This window comes from Lissotriton helveticus, chromosome 9 (assembly GCF_964261635.1).
Source record: "Lissotriton helveticus chromosome 9, aLisHel1.1, whole genome shotgun sequence".
In the NCBI taxonomy this organism is placed as follows: Eukaryota; Metazoa; Chordata; class Amphibia; order Caudata; family Salamandridae; genus Lissotriton; species Lissotriton helveticus.
The window spans coordinates 580,741,502-580,759,558 of NC_136070.1; the positions used below are offsets into that span (position 1 = coordinate 580,741,502).

The 18,057-nt window shown below is 42.4% G+C and overlaps 1 protein-coding gene across 1 annotated transcript in view; it reads left to right on the forward strand.

Annotated features, from left to right (window-relative positions):
- Positions 1-18,057, forward strand: part of NAA40 (N-alpha-acetyltransferase 40, NatD catalytic subunit) — a 43,894-nt gene that overhangs the window by 14,338 nt on the left and 11,499 nt on the right. Inside the window, exons 2-6 of the mRNA XM_078660545.1 lie at positions 11,075-11,170; positions 11,510-11,562; positions 13,940-14,035; positions 14,627-14,785; positions 17,005-17,088. Coding sequence (XP_078516671.1) covers positions 11,075-11,170; positions 11,510-11,562; positions 13,940-14,035; positions 14,627-14,785; positions 17,005-17,088 — 488 coding nt within the window. The remainder of the gene's footprint in view (positions 1-11,074; positions 11,171-11,509; positions 11,563-13,939; positions 14,036-14,626; positions 14,786-17,004; positions 17,089-18,057) is intronic.

Here is an 18,057-nt window from a genome sequence, read left to right on the forward strand (position 1 = left end):
AAAAAGGTGTCGTTCAACAAATACTGCGAAGTTGCTGTATTTCTATCTTCATTGCCTCCCCAGATTTCTACATCATCACCCTGTGGTGACTTCCCTTTAAAAATAGGCTTTGGCGCTCGAGGCACTTGAATCGTTTTTACCTGCTGCTGGGTCTTTCTTTGTTTTTCATTCTGCGTCTGTGGAATTAAATCAGGTGTTTGGGCATTATCACCTTGTAAATATGGACACTCGTCTCGCCAATGTCCAATTTCTCCGCACTGGTGGCAGGGAAATTTCTTTTTCGCTTCTTCTCTACTCATTTTAGGCCTAGGTTTTCCTCCACCCCCAGCCCCAGGGCCTTGGTTCTGAGTAGTTTTGTTTAACTTACTCAATTGCTTTTCCTGCTGTTCTGCGAGCTTTACTTGAGCCCACATCACCTTCTCCTTCAGAGCCTTTTTCTTTTCTGCCATTTCGTCCTCACAGTACTTTGCGTACCGTAGGACCTCATCTATCTTTTTGGTATGCCAACAGATTTTATTATCCTTTATCCACTGACAAATTTCCGGTCTTAAACCGTTTACAAACCTGTAAATGAAGTGGGTCATGTCCTTCATCTCGATGTTATCTTATGTTTTAAATACCTGCAACAGTCTTTCATAAAAGGAGTGCACTGTCTCATCTCTTTCTTGCGTAGTTCTATCTATCTTGGTCCAATCAGTTTCCTTTGCAGGCACTTTTATTTTCAAATGTTGAATTACTTGTTCATACTTCATCACTTCCTTCGATGGTTCCCCTGTTTTTTCATCTCTCGGGTATTCCTCACTAGGCCAGGCTATGGCTATTTTACACTCAGTCCACAGATCTACAGGGACCACTATGTCAAAGAACCCATCCAGGTCTTTCCATAGGCATTTCTGCACTTTAACGAATCTTTTTACCTGCCGGTACCAATCGACTGTTTTTTCTCGTAGTTTTGGGAAGTCATTGGTAAAGGACACAATATCTTGTCGGGACCATGGAACGTGTACATATTTTCCTCCTGGCACTTCGCGCACAGGGCATAACTGTTCTGGTTTGTCTACCTCCTTTAGGACAAATTCAGGAGTTACCTGCTTAGACCTGGCCTCATCTTTTTTCCTAGCCCATCTGGCTTTCCATTTTTCTACGTCTCCCCATTTCTGCAACACTGTCAATAATTCTTTGACTTGTGCCTTTTTTCCTGATATATTCAGGTTTTCCAAATCTTTGTCTGAAAATTCTGCTCGGTATGGTTTCTGCAAGGGTTTCGATTTTGAAATGTCTATTCCCATACTAGCAGCAGTATCTGTCAATTTTTCATGAAGTACTCGGACATTGCGGGTAAGACTTTTGCACATAAACAACAGCTCTTCTTCAGAGTAGGTATTTAATCTGTCTAATCCTACGTTTCCTGCCATTAATTCTTCGATTTCTACTCTCAGTTTGTAGAGATCTAAAAGTTTCGTTTGCGAAGTTTGTTTCTCTAATTCTTGACTCCATCTTTCGATTTCCTCAGGTGTGACCAAAGTGACACTTCTAGTACCCGAAGTTGATTCCATTTGAATCTCCCTTGCATTGAAAGGATTATGTCTCTTCTGCATCCTTTTCCCTGTATTTCTAATGGGCAGATCCATGAGTGAGACCTCAGGTTCACACTCACTCGTCTGTTCATCTACAATTAAGGGTTCGGGTCTGGGCTGGGCTATGACGGGAGTAATGACTGGAGGTTTTGGACTTTCATGCCGATCCCCGTACAATGGGACCACGGGTCCAATTGTTACTGGGATTGTCAATGCTTCAGGACTGGTATTTAACTGGGACATTTTCTGAATGATCTCAGCTCTCTGTTTTGCTAGAACCTCCCGCTCCTTTTCTTCCCGTAATCCCTCTATGGATTTGTCATGTAACACCTGCGGGGTCAGTGTGGGTGCATAACTTGGGGCAGTGGGATGAGTCTCACTAGGTCCTTCACCATAATTCGGTCTTGGGAATAAACTTCCTGTACCTAGGGATCTTCGTTCTTCCTCATACTGTGGCTGTAATAACGGCATTCCTGAACTTGAGGGTCTCATCTCGCCTCCGTAGGGAGGTCGAGAACAAAAATCTCCTTCACGGGAATATCCTGTCTCTCCACTAGCTGTTATTCTGGGGTAAATATTTCTGGTATCCACTGGTCCTAGACTCTCGGTATAGGGAGGTATGTGGTAACCCCCTCCTACACTTGCGGACCTAACTTCTTCCTGGGGAGGAAGTCTTCGGGAAATATCTCCTGCACTGGAAGGTCGATGTCCTTCATTATAAGGAGGCGGACTTCTCGTACACAGGTCATCTAATAATTCATCATCCGACTCCCCGATGGGTACCCAATGTTTAGATTTTTCCAACCGTTTCTTCCCCCCAGAAGGATCATCTGCTGGCATCATGGGAAACAATCCCTCCACTATCATGTTCTGCCTCCACTGTTTCATCTATTTAGCTCGTGCTTCCTGCTTCAATTTTGGATAAAATTTAGTTAACCCTTTATCCATTCGGGGCTTATCCCTTTCAAAAGCCTCGATTTCCCATTCTTCTAGTGCTTCATACTGCGTTAACCTAGGTCTGGGATGTAAGTCATTCATTCTGGTCCTCAAATTGAATAGAATTCTGCTGTTAAATGTTCCATCTAACGGAAAAGCCAATACTCCGTCATCTTTCGTGTATTTCACCCAATTTTCCAACCATACACATGTGTTGTACCCTTTATCGAACATCATGAAAGATGCGGAAGTGTTGGGTTGCGGTATGACAACACCTTCTCTAGTTTTAATCGGCTTGTCTTTTTTGAAATAATTCTTCACTTTGTTTACAAGAGACACTTTTCTCTTAGTTCCGTACATAATGTCGTTTTTAACGCCTTTCCACTGATCGTTCTCAAATCCCATATACCGTGGATCAGGTCTATACGAATGCCACATACGATTCCTACGAGTGACTTTGTTTACAAATCACTTCCAATCAAAATGCGTCTTTTATTTTCGTGCGGCCAATAAATGCACGAGTTCAAATATCTTCGACCAATGGGTGCGCGGCCCTTTCGCGAGACAGTTCTCACGCCTCGGCGCTCACCCCTCCTTTATAATTCCAGTCCCGCTACCCGCCCGCTGCGTCTACCAATCCCAGCGCGGCACAGAGTGACGTCAGAGAAGCTTCGCGACTGACTCCCTCCTTCACAAGGTAACGGAAACTTTCTTTCTTTCTAAAGTGTTTAGTGCTTGGTTATTTAACAACGAATACACATTCGCCACTGTGCTCAAGTGTCTAGACAGGAAAGATTTGTTTTACTGCAAGTAAACTACTTCCATTTACTTTTCACTCACTACGAGTAGATCTCTTCTGCCTACCCTTCACACTAGCATTGGAGAACCTGTTACTCCCCTAGACTCATCCACTTTTCCGGGATATATCCGAGCCTAAAGTTTCCCTAGCGAACCCCTTTGCTTTCACTCGAGCTCCGATGAACCTGCTACTCTTCCGGTGCGACCCTCACTAGGTTATGCCACAGTAGGAATTTTGCCAATGAACCTCGTCACTAACATTTATTCAATCATACATTCAGGAAAAAACCCTAGTTAGTGCTTCCACTTCTGCCTAACCTGCACCAACTTTCCTTGGACCAGTGACCTCAAAGCAAGTGGATTCTATTCACCACTTGCTATTCAATTCCCCGGGGATTCCTAACAACATAAAAAACGTTTCACGTACGAATGGATTAATACATATAACAGTATAATAACAAGAATAACAAATTTAAAACATTTCATAATTTTTCAAAGTAAACCTTTCGAGCGAGTGATCAGATCACCCGAATTGCCCACTCTTGTTAGCAGCTTCCGACTTAGCTAGACTAACTAGTCCTACCTAACCTTTAACTATTCCCTAACCATCCTCTTCGCTACCAGAAAATTACTGCTAGAGATCGCGGGTCACCCGACCAATATTTTCGCCACTTCTGGCTTCGGGCCCATATATTTTACTTTATCATATACATTGGTCAGATGACCACACAATCTTCTATCAATAATTGTGAGTTCCTTTTCGATTTTTTCCAAAGTACCCAACTTACCATCCACCGTTATGGGTACCTATGACCACGATGGGTCAGGGAGCTAGCTGTAAAAGGAAAGGCAGCAAGATACAAACCCCAACATTTATACTTTATTTCATGAAATGACCACGGACAACTGAGAAGTTTAAAAGTTTATCTTAGATTTCAGATTCTTCAATCATACAGTTTATAGTAATGAGACAATCTATAATCAGAATAACGAAGAGCACATAACCGCATAGGAAAAGTATACAGGTAACCATCTAACCCTATGATGAGAGAATTCAGAAATAACGGAAATGAAATTCGTGGGAGAGTACTTAATGCTAGGAATTTTATACACGTATTAGGAACTTTATCATGGGGTCATATTTCGAGAGGAAAGACACTAGGGTAACCTATACATCTATGGAAGGGTAAAGGTGCAACACGCTATAATTCTAACGTTATTACTTCAATTCAGTACTTAGGAGAAAAATTTGTATCACACATCTAATTCATAAACAGTATGGTGAGATTTATACTAAAAAGACAAGGGAACATAGGAACATGCTATGAAATGCAAAATTGTAAATGACTTTAATGATATGCAATGTTTGCGGAGAAAAGCATGGAAAATTAATCATGTGCAAAGGGTATGTCTTTATTGAAGCAAAGACAGAAAAATAGAAAGGTGCGATTTCAAGAGATTCAGAGCGATATTTACCTAGACTGGTGTGAGAACCAAACCCTGGCCACGGGTCAGTTAAGGACAGGAAAACCCTCAAGGAAGGATACCCCTCAATGGACAGCAGGTGCAGAATGGACACCCAGGACAGGACAGGAAACCCTCAGATTAGGATCAGGACAGGACCACCAGGACACGACCAGCACCCGCAGTTCGGAAGCAACGCCTGCGCTCCACCCTCTCTGCAGCTATCAGTCAGGACCCCGATTGGGTCAGCGAACTCCCCAGCAAAGTGCTCCGCCAGCACTTTAAGGTTTAGTAAAACCTTAGTCTATGGTCAATTTCGGACAGAGTGCTCCGCAGCGCTCTGTATCTTCAGTCACCTATTGAGTGCGTTGGGTCAGTGACAGGTCAGCTATTCAGACAAGTCGGACAATTTCTCTAGCTAAACCTAGGCTAGATATACTGTTTTGGGACAGGGTACCACCCCCCAAATGTTGCAAAGTGTCAGAATCCCCAAATTTCGATTGGTCCTAAGGTAGGATTTGGTTAACACACCAATCAGAACAGACTATTCTAAGGCCTAATTTGCATGCTAAGGTGCCGCCTAGCAAGATTGGGGTTCTCATGAGACTAGCCAGTGGAATACAATGAATTGTTAACATTTGTTTCAATATGGGTACAGATGACTCTGTCCTGCTGGGTCGCAGGTCACTTTCTCAGGAGCATCTTGCCCATCTCTGCCAGCTGGCTGAGTTCCACTGTTCAAGGCTGAATTTCCCCGGGCTGCATGACATGCGCAGAAGGGACCTTCAAGATGGTTCTTGGCTCAGTCAGACCCCCAGTTATCGTGGTACATGAAAAGTAAGCGAAAACAAATTAATACATTGAAAATAAATGAAGGCATTACATGTTATATTTTCGTACTTCACATTTACCATCATAAAAATATACTATGCAAGTTAAATATTAGTGCAATATATAATTACACGAGAGCAACAGCACAAGCTTCACCACGTTAATACAGGGAAACGCCATCTTGTGGCTATTACGCATGCGCACCCTTTCCCTCCAAAACTACCTCTACGCGAAGTCACGTGAGTGTGACTGACGCATGCGCAGAAGAGGAAAGTCAAGCAGCGGCCATTTTAAGGACAAGGATTAATCGTATTAGTAAAACACATAGGCAAGCGTCTCTATGATACCTACGCACATTCAAAATACATAAAATTAGTAAAAACAAACAATTGAAGTTACGAGATTATAATAGATTTTCGAGGTTCTTGACTCGAGCAAGTCGCGATGCGAAATCTTGCTCCATCACCAGAACATAGTGTACAAACAATCTCCACCAAAAGCAGGGGACAGCGCAAAGTAGAAACTCTGAGATTAAAAAGAAATACAACCTCCCCTAAATAGGGTACACCACAGGATAGTAAACCTGGGAACAAAAATAGGGCAAGGACTACCCACAAACACCACTACAAGGGGCATGGACTAAACACAAACACACTACTTCCCCTATGTAGGGTAAGCCACAGGACAATACCTGGGAACCAAAAATGGGGCATGGACTACCCACAAACACACAACCTCCCCTGTGTAGGGTACACCGCAGGACAATGCCTGGGAACCAAAAATGGGGCATGGACTACCCACAAGCACACAACCTCCCCTGTGTAGGGTACACCGCAGGACAATACCTGGGAACCAAAATTGGGGCATGGACTACCCACAAGCACACAACCTCCCCTGTCAAGGGTACACCGCAGGACAATACCTGGGAACCAAAATGGGCATGGACTACCCAACAACACACAACCATGGGCATGGACTACCTACAAATACCCAACTTCCCCTAAAAAGGGTACTCCACAGAATTACAGCCTTGAAAATATGAATTGGGATTGACTACACGCAAACACCCTAGAAAACCAATATTACAACATCACCTAACACCCCGTACAAGACGAACAAAAGCATTGGCACACATAAAATATGCAGTAAGATGTTGACTAATACATAACATGCAGCGAGATAAGAACTACTAGTGCTAGGCAAGATAAATAAGTGACATAACTCCGGTGAGCGACCTCTCACCTGGGATCCAAACGCCCAGACCAAACACCAAACAGGACATACATAAAGTCAACTTGCTGTGTCTCAGTAGAAGGCTTGCGGGTCGATGTATTGTCAGAATTGGTGTCTACAGTTAACGCTGAGTCTTGCCACACAAACAAAGTATCAGACCGTCTATTTGATGCCATAACTGAAGAAAAGTTCATAGATGTAGAGCTCCACTCCTCAACTGAAATATCGTCCAAAATTATCCGCTTCGTAAAGAAATTGAAGCACTGAAGTGCAGGTGAAATCTCTTTTTCCACCGAAAAACTGAGGTTTTATTATCCAACCCGTACTGAGGTAGTCGCCCTCAGATCCTTACCCCTTCCGGTTGCTGCTGGCACCAGTGTTGGATAAATAGCTTCAAATTAAACGACTTTTGTGTACAATGACGCTGTGCAGTAACCGGGAAGTGTACAGAGCAAGCTGTTGTCTTGGCAACTAAATTGAAGTCAAAATGGCCGCCACGTCGACGTCGGGTGGGGAACAAGCTTGACGTGTCTCCAAGGAAGGTGCCACAGGCGTCACAGGAGCGGAGGACATCAGAAGAACCTCGCTACGTAAGAAGACCTTCACCAACACCCATAAGCATTCTAAGACGTCATCAGATGGACGGGAGCAGAGAAACAGAGAAGATCGCTGCCGGCCAACCGTCATTAACATACAGTACGGTGAGTAACTGAACATGGCAAAGCGCAGTGATACAGTAAACCCATGCTGAAGCGGCACTGTATTTACGCGCTGCTGAATAACTTCCGATGCTTGAAGAGTTGGCACACACAAGTTCCCATGCAGAGCAACGCGCAACCAGCAAAGAACCAGACTAATGTGCAGCAAGTAGCGAGTTCAGGTGTTGTAAAACGATAGAGTATAAGTGCCAGGACTCACCAGAGGGACTGTTCTTCAGTGGTTCTTCAGTGATTCAGATCAGAAACGTTCACAGCATTTTTCATTCATGCTGCCAATAAACCACTTCACCTATAAATTGCCAGTTTCTGTCAACGCTTGACGCTTCCCACACTGAATGAAGGTCAGATGAAATAAAAACACCGCAGACCTCAGGGAAGAGTAAATTTTTCCAGACAGGAGCAAGGTGACAGCAGGCAAAATAGTAACAAACGCCCAGGTTGCAGGCTGTCCAAGTTGAAATAGGACACTGGTGGGGTCAGCTGGGCATTACCTTTAAGCTTATGTAAAATGTCTTAAGTCCTTTTCCTTGCAGTAGCTTCATCAAATCACACCTAGGTTCATCCTCTTCAAAACGTCGCCAAATTGTAGTAAAGGAAGATGCACAGTCCACTGTGTATGTCCAGATCCTTTATTGTAAGTTCCTTCCAAGATAATAAGTATAGAAGTAAAACCCCACCAGGAGCCAGCTGTTAGTAGCTCAGCCTGAGTTAACCAACTGCCACAGTCAGGTAGAGAGAGACCCTGTGAGCTAGAGAGTCACTCAGGCATTCTATGATGTCAGAGATGTCTATCTAGTGAAGAACAGTGGAGAGGACATTTACTACAAACATCTGCTCCATGGGAGGTACAACTTAAAAAAAGGAAGTAGTAATATAAGAAGCAATTAGATTAGATTGCCAAGAAAGCCAACCAATGTTAAACAGTGGACTGACCCAAAACTTGTACCTATTAGTACACAAGTCTTTGACAATAGATAGCTGGAAGCTGCCTGTAGGCAAAACCTTAAATGAAGTACCCACTATCGCTTCACATGATCATCCAGTATACTGCAAGTAAAATCTGGGACTAGTCTACAAAAAAAAATTAGTAGGGTAAAACACATCTATTCCATGGTATGCAGGGTGTTTTCGTTGCAACATGTCTGGTGGTGGAGGGAGGGAATACTTGTGACAGTACATATGGTTCTCTGTACTGGAGCCAACATATTGGATTACTAAGAGTAAACTATCTGCAAAATGTTTAAAAGAGTGAGGTTGAGCAATACATTTATAAGAGAGGGTAGTTACAGTATGTTGGGGCTGGGGTTAATACTTTGCAGTACTTTCAGCAGGTAGTGTGGAAGTAGCTGGTGGTAATTGGGTGGACTGGAGGGATGAAGGGGTGGCCATGGGTAGAGTTAGGACGGTCAGACAGGAAGACTTGGGAGTAGTATGTGGATAATCCTCTTACATAGGATTCTATTTGAGATTTCCAGAAGGGTGTGTATGTATGTTTTAGGCTCCTTCTTTAATGCCACACCAGGGCTTTTGGTTTTGAGAAACGTTTTTGTGTCAATTTTTTTAGCCTATTTGCGTCCTTGAATGTCTTTGGAACTGCTGTAAATTGGTAACCTCGATTCATTTTTTTTTTTTTGATTGTGGAAACCTAGCCCGGAGTCTTCTGTCTGTACGGGCGGCGGACAGTATGTAAATGTGTGTTTAGAATAATGGTTTTCCAAGATTTACAAATTCTGGGTAAATAAAAAATGATCGTTTCTTTATTCTGTTCCCTGCTTGAACAGGGACCAGCAGTATCGGATTTTGATGTTTGTCAGTACAATGCTTTGTTGATAATTTTCTATAGCCTGGCTGAAAGAGTCTGTTACTTGTTTCCTTGGAAACCATCTTTTCCAAACCTTCCTCCTCTTTCCCAATAATCCCACTTTTAGGTTCAGGCTGGCCCTCACGTATGTTGTGGGGAGTGAGCCAGAAGAAGCTGATCCGACATTTCCTGAGCAGCCGTTATCCCTGGTCATAAGGGTGTATAGTAAAGTTAGCTAGAAGCATCCCTTTTGCCGTTATGATTTCGGGTCTATGCTGTCTTGCAGGCAAGTAGTTCGGCTTCAGGATCCAAGTAATGTGGCCACACCGCATGGCTCCCCATCCATTTACCAACACTTGCAAGCGCGGGAGAGGCACACGTCACAGAAATTACGTGCTTAATCAATCAACCTGGGGATACTTTTTTATTACATTTTCTTCATTTTGTTATTTTGATGTACCCAATTTGTTCAGAGAAGTGCGTGGTACCATTTTGCTGGGAAATACGAATGAGTCAAGCTTCTGGTTATTTTACTCTTTTAACATAAATACTCTCTGCGAGTATGCGCGGGAGAATCCACAACCTTTTTACTGTCCCGACAGGCTTAGTCTCTGCATGGGTTGGTGGCCTGTAGAGCTAATCTGCCAGCATCAGGCTATTGATGAACTATTTTTTTTTCCAAGAAGTTTCTACAGAAAGCTTTTATCCAGGAACAATAGTCGTTCCTATTACTTTCTTTTGATCCTTGAATGTTTTTGAGGTTCTGAACAGCGAATCTACTGAGGTGGAACAGTCTGAGAGTGTTATTAATGTTTTCTCAAGCGCCTCAACTTTTTCGGGCTTTCCTTTGTTTTTATCTCTTCGTTGTCAGTTTCATTTCTGAAGACTGCTGGACGGCATTGATGACATCCCAGCTGCAAAAGTGCGCACAATTTAAACGCAATATCCTTTTTAAAGCAGAGTAATTAATCCTTTATTTCCTTGGTATTGTAAAATAACTAATATCGGTTTACCATTCGTTCGCTGTGGCAGGGCCTTCAGTTCTCTGCCCTGTTACTAATAAGCTAGATGGTGGAATAAACCAAGCATGATTTTCATGGAAGTCTGGTTCTTCATCACTCTTTTAGTGTCGAATTGCAAGTTTCTGCGGGATAGCCTGGGCTGCAGGCAGGACCATTGGAATGATGCAGCAGGAGAGGACACATTATGTGGGAGAGTTCGCTATATTATTCAGCAAGAAAAGCAAACCATACCTCACACTTTGTTAGTATTCATTATTTTATTATTTTTGCACATACCTCTTTCTGAACAAACCTTTCACTTCATTAGTACCAGTTTAACACGCAAGTACATTAACAAGCAACTGAAAAATGACCAGTAAACCTTTGTGTAGGGCCTTTCACTGTGCGGAAACACACGTCCTTGCGTTTTTAGTAACTTTTGTACGTTTGCACTAGAAACAAAACATTTTTTGTCAAAATCTGCATATGATGACTTGTGGCAGATCTGTAATTGTGCAGGAAAACTCCCTGGCCGCAAAATGCTTACAGGTAATGTGTGAAAGCATTCTCACTACTATGGTGAAAATAGCCTAAGCTCAGTGAATTAACCATTTAGTGCCATTGTACATTTATTGAGGCACGTTTATGATTACTACGAAGATACAATAGATATACTTTTTCTCAGTACCTTTTGTTTTGCTTTTCTGTATTTAGAGAAAATCAAGCAAAGCCAAAGAGAAAAAGCAGAAACGACAGGAAGAACGGGCTGCCATGGATGCAGTCTGTGCCAAGGTGGAAGCAGCAAATAAAGTAAGTATCTCGCAAGTGGCTTCGCATCGCTGCAAAAGCTTTATCGCTAAATTGACTGGCTCCAGTGGGTGAAGCCAGTATGCACAACACATATTGGAGTAGAACCATACTACATTGTGGTCAGATGCCTTCAACTCTATATGTACCATGATCAGTCTGTTCTTTAGTGCTTTTTCATAGATCTGCAGCTTTATCATGTAGTCTGCACTATTACGGAGTTGCAGGCCCTTTAGGGAATGTAAGCTCCAGTCTGTATAGACTAGAATGTCTTGTTTTTGGTCTTACCATGTAAACGTAAATTCTATGGATAGTTGAAAATCTTGTGTTTTCTCCTCTTAGCTCGGAGATCCCTTACAGGCTTTCCCTGTCTTCAAAAAGTACGACAGAAATGGGTAAGACCAATTCTTTAGTTAAGTCACCTCTTTTTTAAATTAAGTGTGAATTTTAATTGTTTTTTTTACAAACAGGTCTTATATGCATCCCTTTCATTTTTCGTTTTCTGGTTCTTCTGCACATTTTCTCGTCCTGTGTATTCGTGTGTGCATGCTTTTCTCTAAACATTTTTCTCTTACCCTATGATTTTCCACAGCCCATCTCTTTTCATCACACTAAAATCTCTTTGGCTCATTGACTTTGTATATTTCTTTCTGTCTCACAAGTATTTCACTTTTCAGGGCTCCAGGCTTGCTGTCTGTCTTTCTAACCCCTCTCCTCATCATAGCTTCTCTTTTTTTCACAGGCCTGTGCTTATTTTTCTTTGCTGTACTGTGCTAATGTAGTTTACTGGTCATTCTTCACACTCTTCTCTATCTCTGTTGCCAGTCTTTGGTCTTTACTGTTGTTGATACGCACATTCCTGTAAACACAAAAAGTGGTGGTGGTAATTACTCGGCGGCATCCCAGTCCATATATTTTTTGTTGCCTGCAATGCTACCTTAGATAAGACCCAGCCATATGCAAATCGTCTTTGGTCCTGCTACAGTAGAAACAGTTAACCCGAACTGCTGAGCCAGGTCCTCTCTAAACCGGGACACAAGTAACGCAAGACCGATTTTGCTCTAGTTTGGACTTTTCAGTCTTGTGCAGCTTGGTTCCAGTGGCAAAGTGAGTATGGGACCCACATCTGGGAGTACTCGTCACAATTTGGTTGTTGCACTGAGATAAACAAACTGATCAGTTGGATCTTGATTAATTAATCTAAGCCAGTGGTAAAATTGCTATTGGACTCTAAGACTCGAGCATCAGCAGCTGGTTCTGGGTTAGAAATAGGGGTGGGTGTTAAATTCCGCTCCTCCAGTGGAGTTCAGAGTTCTGCTTGCTCCGCTTGAAGAAGTCGTTTCAGAAAAACTCTGCCAACCACCGCCATTCAGAGATTTTTAGGCATGCGGCTCGTCAACAGTAAGTTGTTGTGCATTAACATTGAGTGCTAGACCATCGCCTGGGGTGATTTCTAAACGCAGGTGGTTGCTACCTTTCAAGTTAAGAAAGCTGCAGCTCCAGTAGAAAATCTACTCTAGCGGCAGAAATAAGCGCTCTCTAGTGGGCCTTTTGGTGCTGTTCGCGTGGATTTTACAGCGTGGGACAAGCTCCCGGCCTAAAAATATCAGCACAGCATACCGAACTCTGCAGCTCGCTGAACTCCACAGAATCTCAGTTTTTAAGTCGCTTTATGGAATTCGGCATAGTGAAAGTCTGCAAGTTCTGCCCACCCGTAGTCCAAAAACAGAATGGCTGTACCTTATTCAGGGAAACGCCCTATTGTGCTGCATACAATATGTGCTTACAGAGCACACTATTTGTGCTGTGCTTGACCCCCATATATACCACTTGTAAGCATAAAAACATTGTGAAGAGAATGTCACATATTTTATTGGAATAAAGGGATTGGGACTTCTCTCCCATCAATTGATTTAGGAGGCCTTTGCCTCATTGAAATCACTGCGGATAACATTTTTACTCTCTTCGTAGACTGATTACAGGGCTCCATCACAGCTCTTCTACAAATGGGTTGGGCCCTTTGGACACACTCCTAGCCCAGCAGAACATTTTTCTCTGCTTGCGAGCAACCTAAGATAACAATAGAACTCGGATATGAAGTGGACTGGGGTATGCCCTGGTTCTGGGGGTTAGGGGAGGTTTATAACTTCCTGCAAAATGTAAGGAATTAAAACTACAGAAAGGCTCCTTAAACCCAGTCCTTGTTGAGCATATCAGACTTGGAATGAAAGCTTTTTGCTGTAGTGAAATATTTTGCAGGTTTGATCCAGTTTCATTGGTTAAAACGAAGGCGCAGCAGTAATTTATGAAAGTTATTGTTCTGGCAGTAGCATCACCTTTTGTGCAGTACATTTTGGGAAGGGTAAAATGACAGCACTGACTGTGTGGAACCACTGGAGTGGGTTAATTAGTGTTGGAAGTTTACTTACCATGTGCTCTGTAAAATGGGTCCTGTCTGTGTTCTGAGCCTACTGGGAAGAACACTGCTCACCTGATTATCTTCTGCTAGTCTTCACTAAGTTCAAATGCATGTCACTGGCTGCAAACCCACTTATGCACCAGAGTTCTCACTGTGAACACAAGCTTGAACTTGGAATGCTGATCAGGCCTACTTGCATAGTTTTGCAGCACAAGGTTAATCCATGCACGATTAGGCCTAGCTCGCGAACCTTGTAACTAGCTCCTCTTAACACTGAGCACAGTCTGCTTGTTGAGTGACTGTTACTTGTGCCAAGGTTTCCAACTTTTCCTGTCCCTCTCCATCTCTTGCAGGTTAAACATCTCCATTGAGTGCATAAAAGTCTCCGGTTTGGACCCGGCAACGTTGGACTGGGCTTATGAACTCACCAAAACAAACATGCAGTCTTTGTAAGTGTCTTTTTAGAATAAACGTGATAGCAAGAGCAGCAGGGGGGATGTCCTATGACAGGTCACTTAGCTTGCCTGCCTCTGAGCATACATGTGCCCCTATGCATGTGAAAGCCTTGGTTACATTGTGGAGTCACTGCTGCTTCCACATGTTGCCAGTGCCACAAAGTTTAAACTTCGATCCTCTCCCCTACCTTTACTTTCTGGCCCTACAACTGACTTTGGGCTGGAAGCCGATTCTTAAGAGCGAGCTCAACTGTTTTCTCTTTGCATTTTTAAGGTAACTGCTTCTCATCCGAGGAGGATTGCACCCTTGATTTGGCTTATTTTATTTCACTGTCTCAGTCCTAACCACCTATTCCAGCACATTATAATGCTGCATGCATCAGTTCATTTTGGGTCCTCCTACAGCCAAGGGCTGCAGTGTTCTTTTAATTATGTTGTCTTATAGAGAAGGGCCTGTGTGATTGCTACTTTCAGTTGAATAAGCTGGAATGATGAAAAAAGTCCTTAATTTGTCTAATTGCATTGAAGGGCACAGTGTGGGTATAACCCTCACCAATAGTGATTCGTTTTTCTCGCTCTTTACAGGTATGAACAAAGCGAGTGGGGCTGGAAGGACCGCGAGAAGCGAGATGAGATGACTGATGACCGTGCCTGGTACCTAGTGGCAAGGGAGGAAAGCTCGCAGCCGGTGGCATTCATCCACTTCCGCTTTGACGTAGAATGCGGGGATGAAGTCCTGTATTGGTATGTGTTGCCCCCGGTGCTGTCTAAGACCAATCCCCATATTATCTAATTTGTGGCTTGCAACAGCTGGTTTGGCTTAACTGCCAATCTGATGCCTGGATTTGATGGTGTCCTCATTGACTCTTCTCCTGAGGAAATGTTTTAACCAAGCTTAGATTACCACTTAGCGTTCACAAAATGCAGGCTGTTTTGAAAACATTTTTAGTTTTTAAAAGCGCAAGGAAAGGAATCCTTGTATTTTCCCTGCCACTCTGCCTTATATTGGTCGTAAGCTAGACATTAAAATATTTCTGCAGTACAAACGTTCTGTGAGCTTCTTAGTGATCTATTAATTAGATTCTACTTAGGGTAGAGGGTAGTTACTTCCATATAATACATGATGTCTAACCCAGTTCTTCCCAAACTTTTTAGAACCATGACCCAATTTTTAGAACACCAAACTTTCGTGACCCACCTAGCTACAATGGGCATGAGGCAGTTGATCTATTATTTATAGTACCTTAAGCATTGTGTGGTCACGCACTGTCCTTTACAGACCGCATATGTTGCTTTTAAATGGGCACTTAATTTGCACAGGCATACAGTTTTAGTGATAAAACTACATTGCCCACCAATATTGTGTGGAAATCGGTTTTCGGTGAATATTTATCATTTTTGCTTCATCAAGTAAAGTGTCTTGATTTGTTTTGATACTTTTGAAATCTTTGGTTCCGTCATACTTCCGAAATGCAAAAAAGACATAGCCTGATATCTGACCTCTGTCTTTGAAGTGCAGCAAATGTAAAAAGATAAGTATAGAATTTAAAGAAATCTTTATTTATCGCTCGGACTTCCGTGACCCACCAAATATCAGCTCGGTACCCACCGTTTGGGAAACACTGGTCCAACTCCTTTCCAAAATATATGCATTCTCTCCCTGCTTTTCCACCTGAAAATTAGAGCTACTGTGGCACAGCCCTGGTGTGTATGTTTGAGAGGTTTGGATGTGTATTTGGCAGAGGTTTTCACTTTGAGAGTCTCATACGGAGTTTATCTGCAGTTAGTCACAAGAGAACACTAAATTTACACTGTTATGTCACAGCTAGACTGTCAAAACGGAACTGTTAACACATTTTTTCATGACTTCTGCCATTTATCGCATATTTGTGCAATTGGTGTAGTTAGCAGCACTCCTTCCATTTTGAATTATTATGCTCTCGTGACACGGGTTGCAAGTCATTCTTTTCCATGTTGAAATCATTTCGGGCATTAGTTCCGCTTTGCTGTGCATGGAACTTGTTCTTCGTCTGAGAACGATTATATATTTTCTCATGTAGTTGTCCGCTTTCACAATTCACTAACCATGTCTGACTGCACCCAAAGTCTTTCTTGCCCTTTCGGTAGTTGAAAAGTTTCCCTGAAAGAGTATTAAAGTAGATACTAATCATGCAGAGCACTTTTAGTGCAGAGCTAAATACTGTTGCACTCTCAGACTGTAACTAAATTCCCTGCCAAATCCTAGGTGTCCATTGTTTCTTGAACTGGGATATTTCCTTCGCTTATGCCAACACAAAAAGAAGGTTCTGTAGAATGACGACGACTGAGTGTGGGTTATGGCGGAAACTCATTGGCTGTAAATGGCTGTGTCACAAATATCTGTATTTTTCAGTGTCCTCTGTTCCTGGGAGGTTTTAACTTTTCTCTTGGGACCTCACTTTGTGCTTTAGTGGGACAGCTAGTTATGTACCCACATTTGGGAGAGCCTTCTCCAGGCTGCAGTACCCACTTCTAAGGCTATGGTTACTCAGCCCATCCTATTAATATGTTATCCTTTCCCTTACCCAATTTACAATTGTATGGTAGTATGCTTAACACAAATGTTTGTATTAGTGTTGTTTTCTGGTCCTGCACAAGGAGTGTCTGGGTGTAAAAAAATGTAAAATGGTTGTTTCCTCAAGGACATCTATTGCTGAGGCAGGTGTCCCTTGCGTTTGGATGTTTTCCTGCCTGCACTCATGTTTTCTGTCCTATAGGTTGAATATTATTACCTGTGTTAATTATGCTTATTCGTTGGTCAAAAATACCACATCCCCGGAAACTTTTTTTCTGTCCTGTCGGACTCATTTCTGTTTATTATTGGTGTTGCACTTGCGTGTTGGTTGGAATGTCCCACGGTTGAGTGAGCCAGCCTGTGTAGAATATACCAGTAAGAGCATGACTGACAGTCTCCTTCTCCACAGCTATGAGGCACAGTTAGAAAGCAAAGTGCGGAGGAAAGGCCTGGGCAAATTTCTTATTCAAATTTTGCAGCTGATGGCGAACAGGTGAGTGTATCTTATTCTTTCTTGATTTTTTTAGAGTACTGTAGGGGGCCCAAGTGTAGTCTGCTGCCTTTATTATATTGCGTAAAAATAGTTCCTTGTCCCAGGTCCAGACCCAATGTCAAAGTGTATGTTGCACACAGCAGTTGACTTGACATTGTGTTACAGCGCTGCTGAATTTCCAGGTGAAATATGTGAACATTTAACAATGCAGGGATGTGAACTTCCTATTATCCAATTCCCAGGACATATTGTTTGTGGGTCAAAGGTAGCACGTTTTAATGTTTGTTCATTGGACAAGTAGCCCCAAACCTACCAGTTATTTGGTTGCAAGCTTATACATCCACGTTATCGAGCTATGAATGAGGAGTGTGTGCCAGTATGGCAAGGTTTGTATTCATATTTAGAAGTTATTCAAACATATATATGTTTCAGCGAGGCAGAGTTTTTCCTATTATGGCGAGCCCTCCAAGGAAATGTGAGCTCAGCTTGCATTACTGACAGTGGTTCTGGTATTAAAAGGTATACACATGTTGGAAAAATGTAATACTTTGAGGCCATTTAGAATGCTTCCTAATTATGTGCAAATACGTCCATAAGCATGAAAGCAATATTGATTGTTTGCTTTCAAATGCAATGTACATAAAAAAGTAGTGCTTGAAAAAAACGTTTTCTAAATGATTATGTAACTTTAAATACCCTTTCTATGAGGCATCTTTTAGTAAAACCTGTTTAATGTATTATAATATAAAAAAAAGTTTAGAACCATTATGGGCAACATGAAAAGAAATAAAGAAAGGGTACGATTCTTGCATTTCTAAAAGTAATCCCACAGTTGTGCGGCCTTACATTGATCCAGATTTATGACTTTCAGGAAATAAACAGCATAAAGAAGTAGGCCTGGAAATCGTGATCCTAGCAGACGTTTGCAAATTCTTTTTCCCCATTTACATTCACTAAACCCCCTTTCCC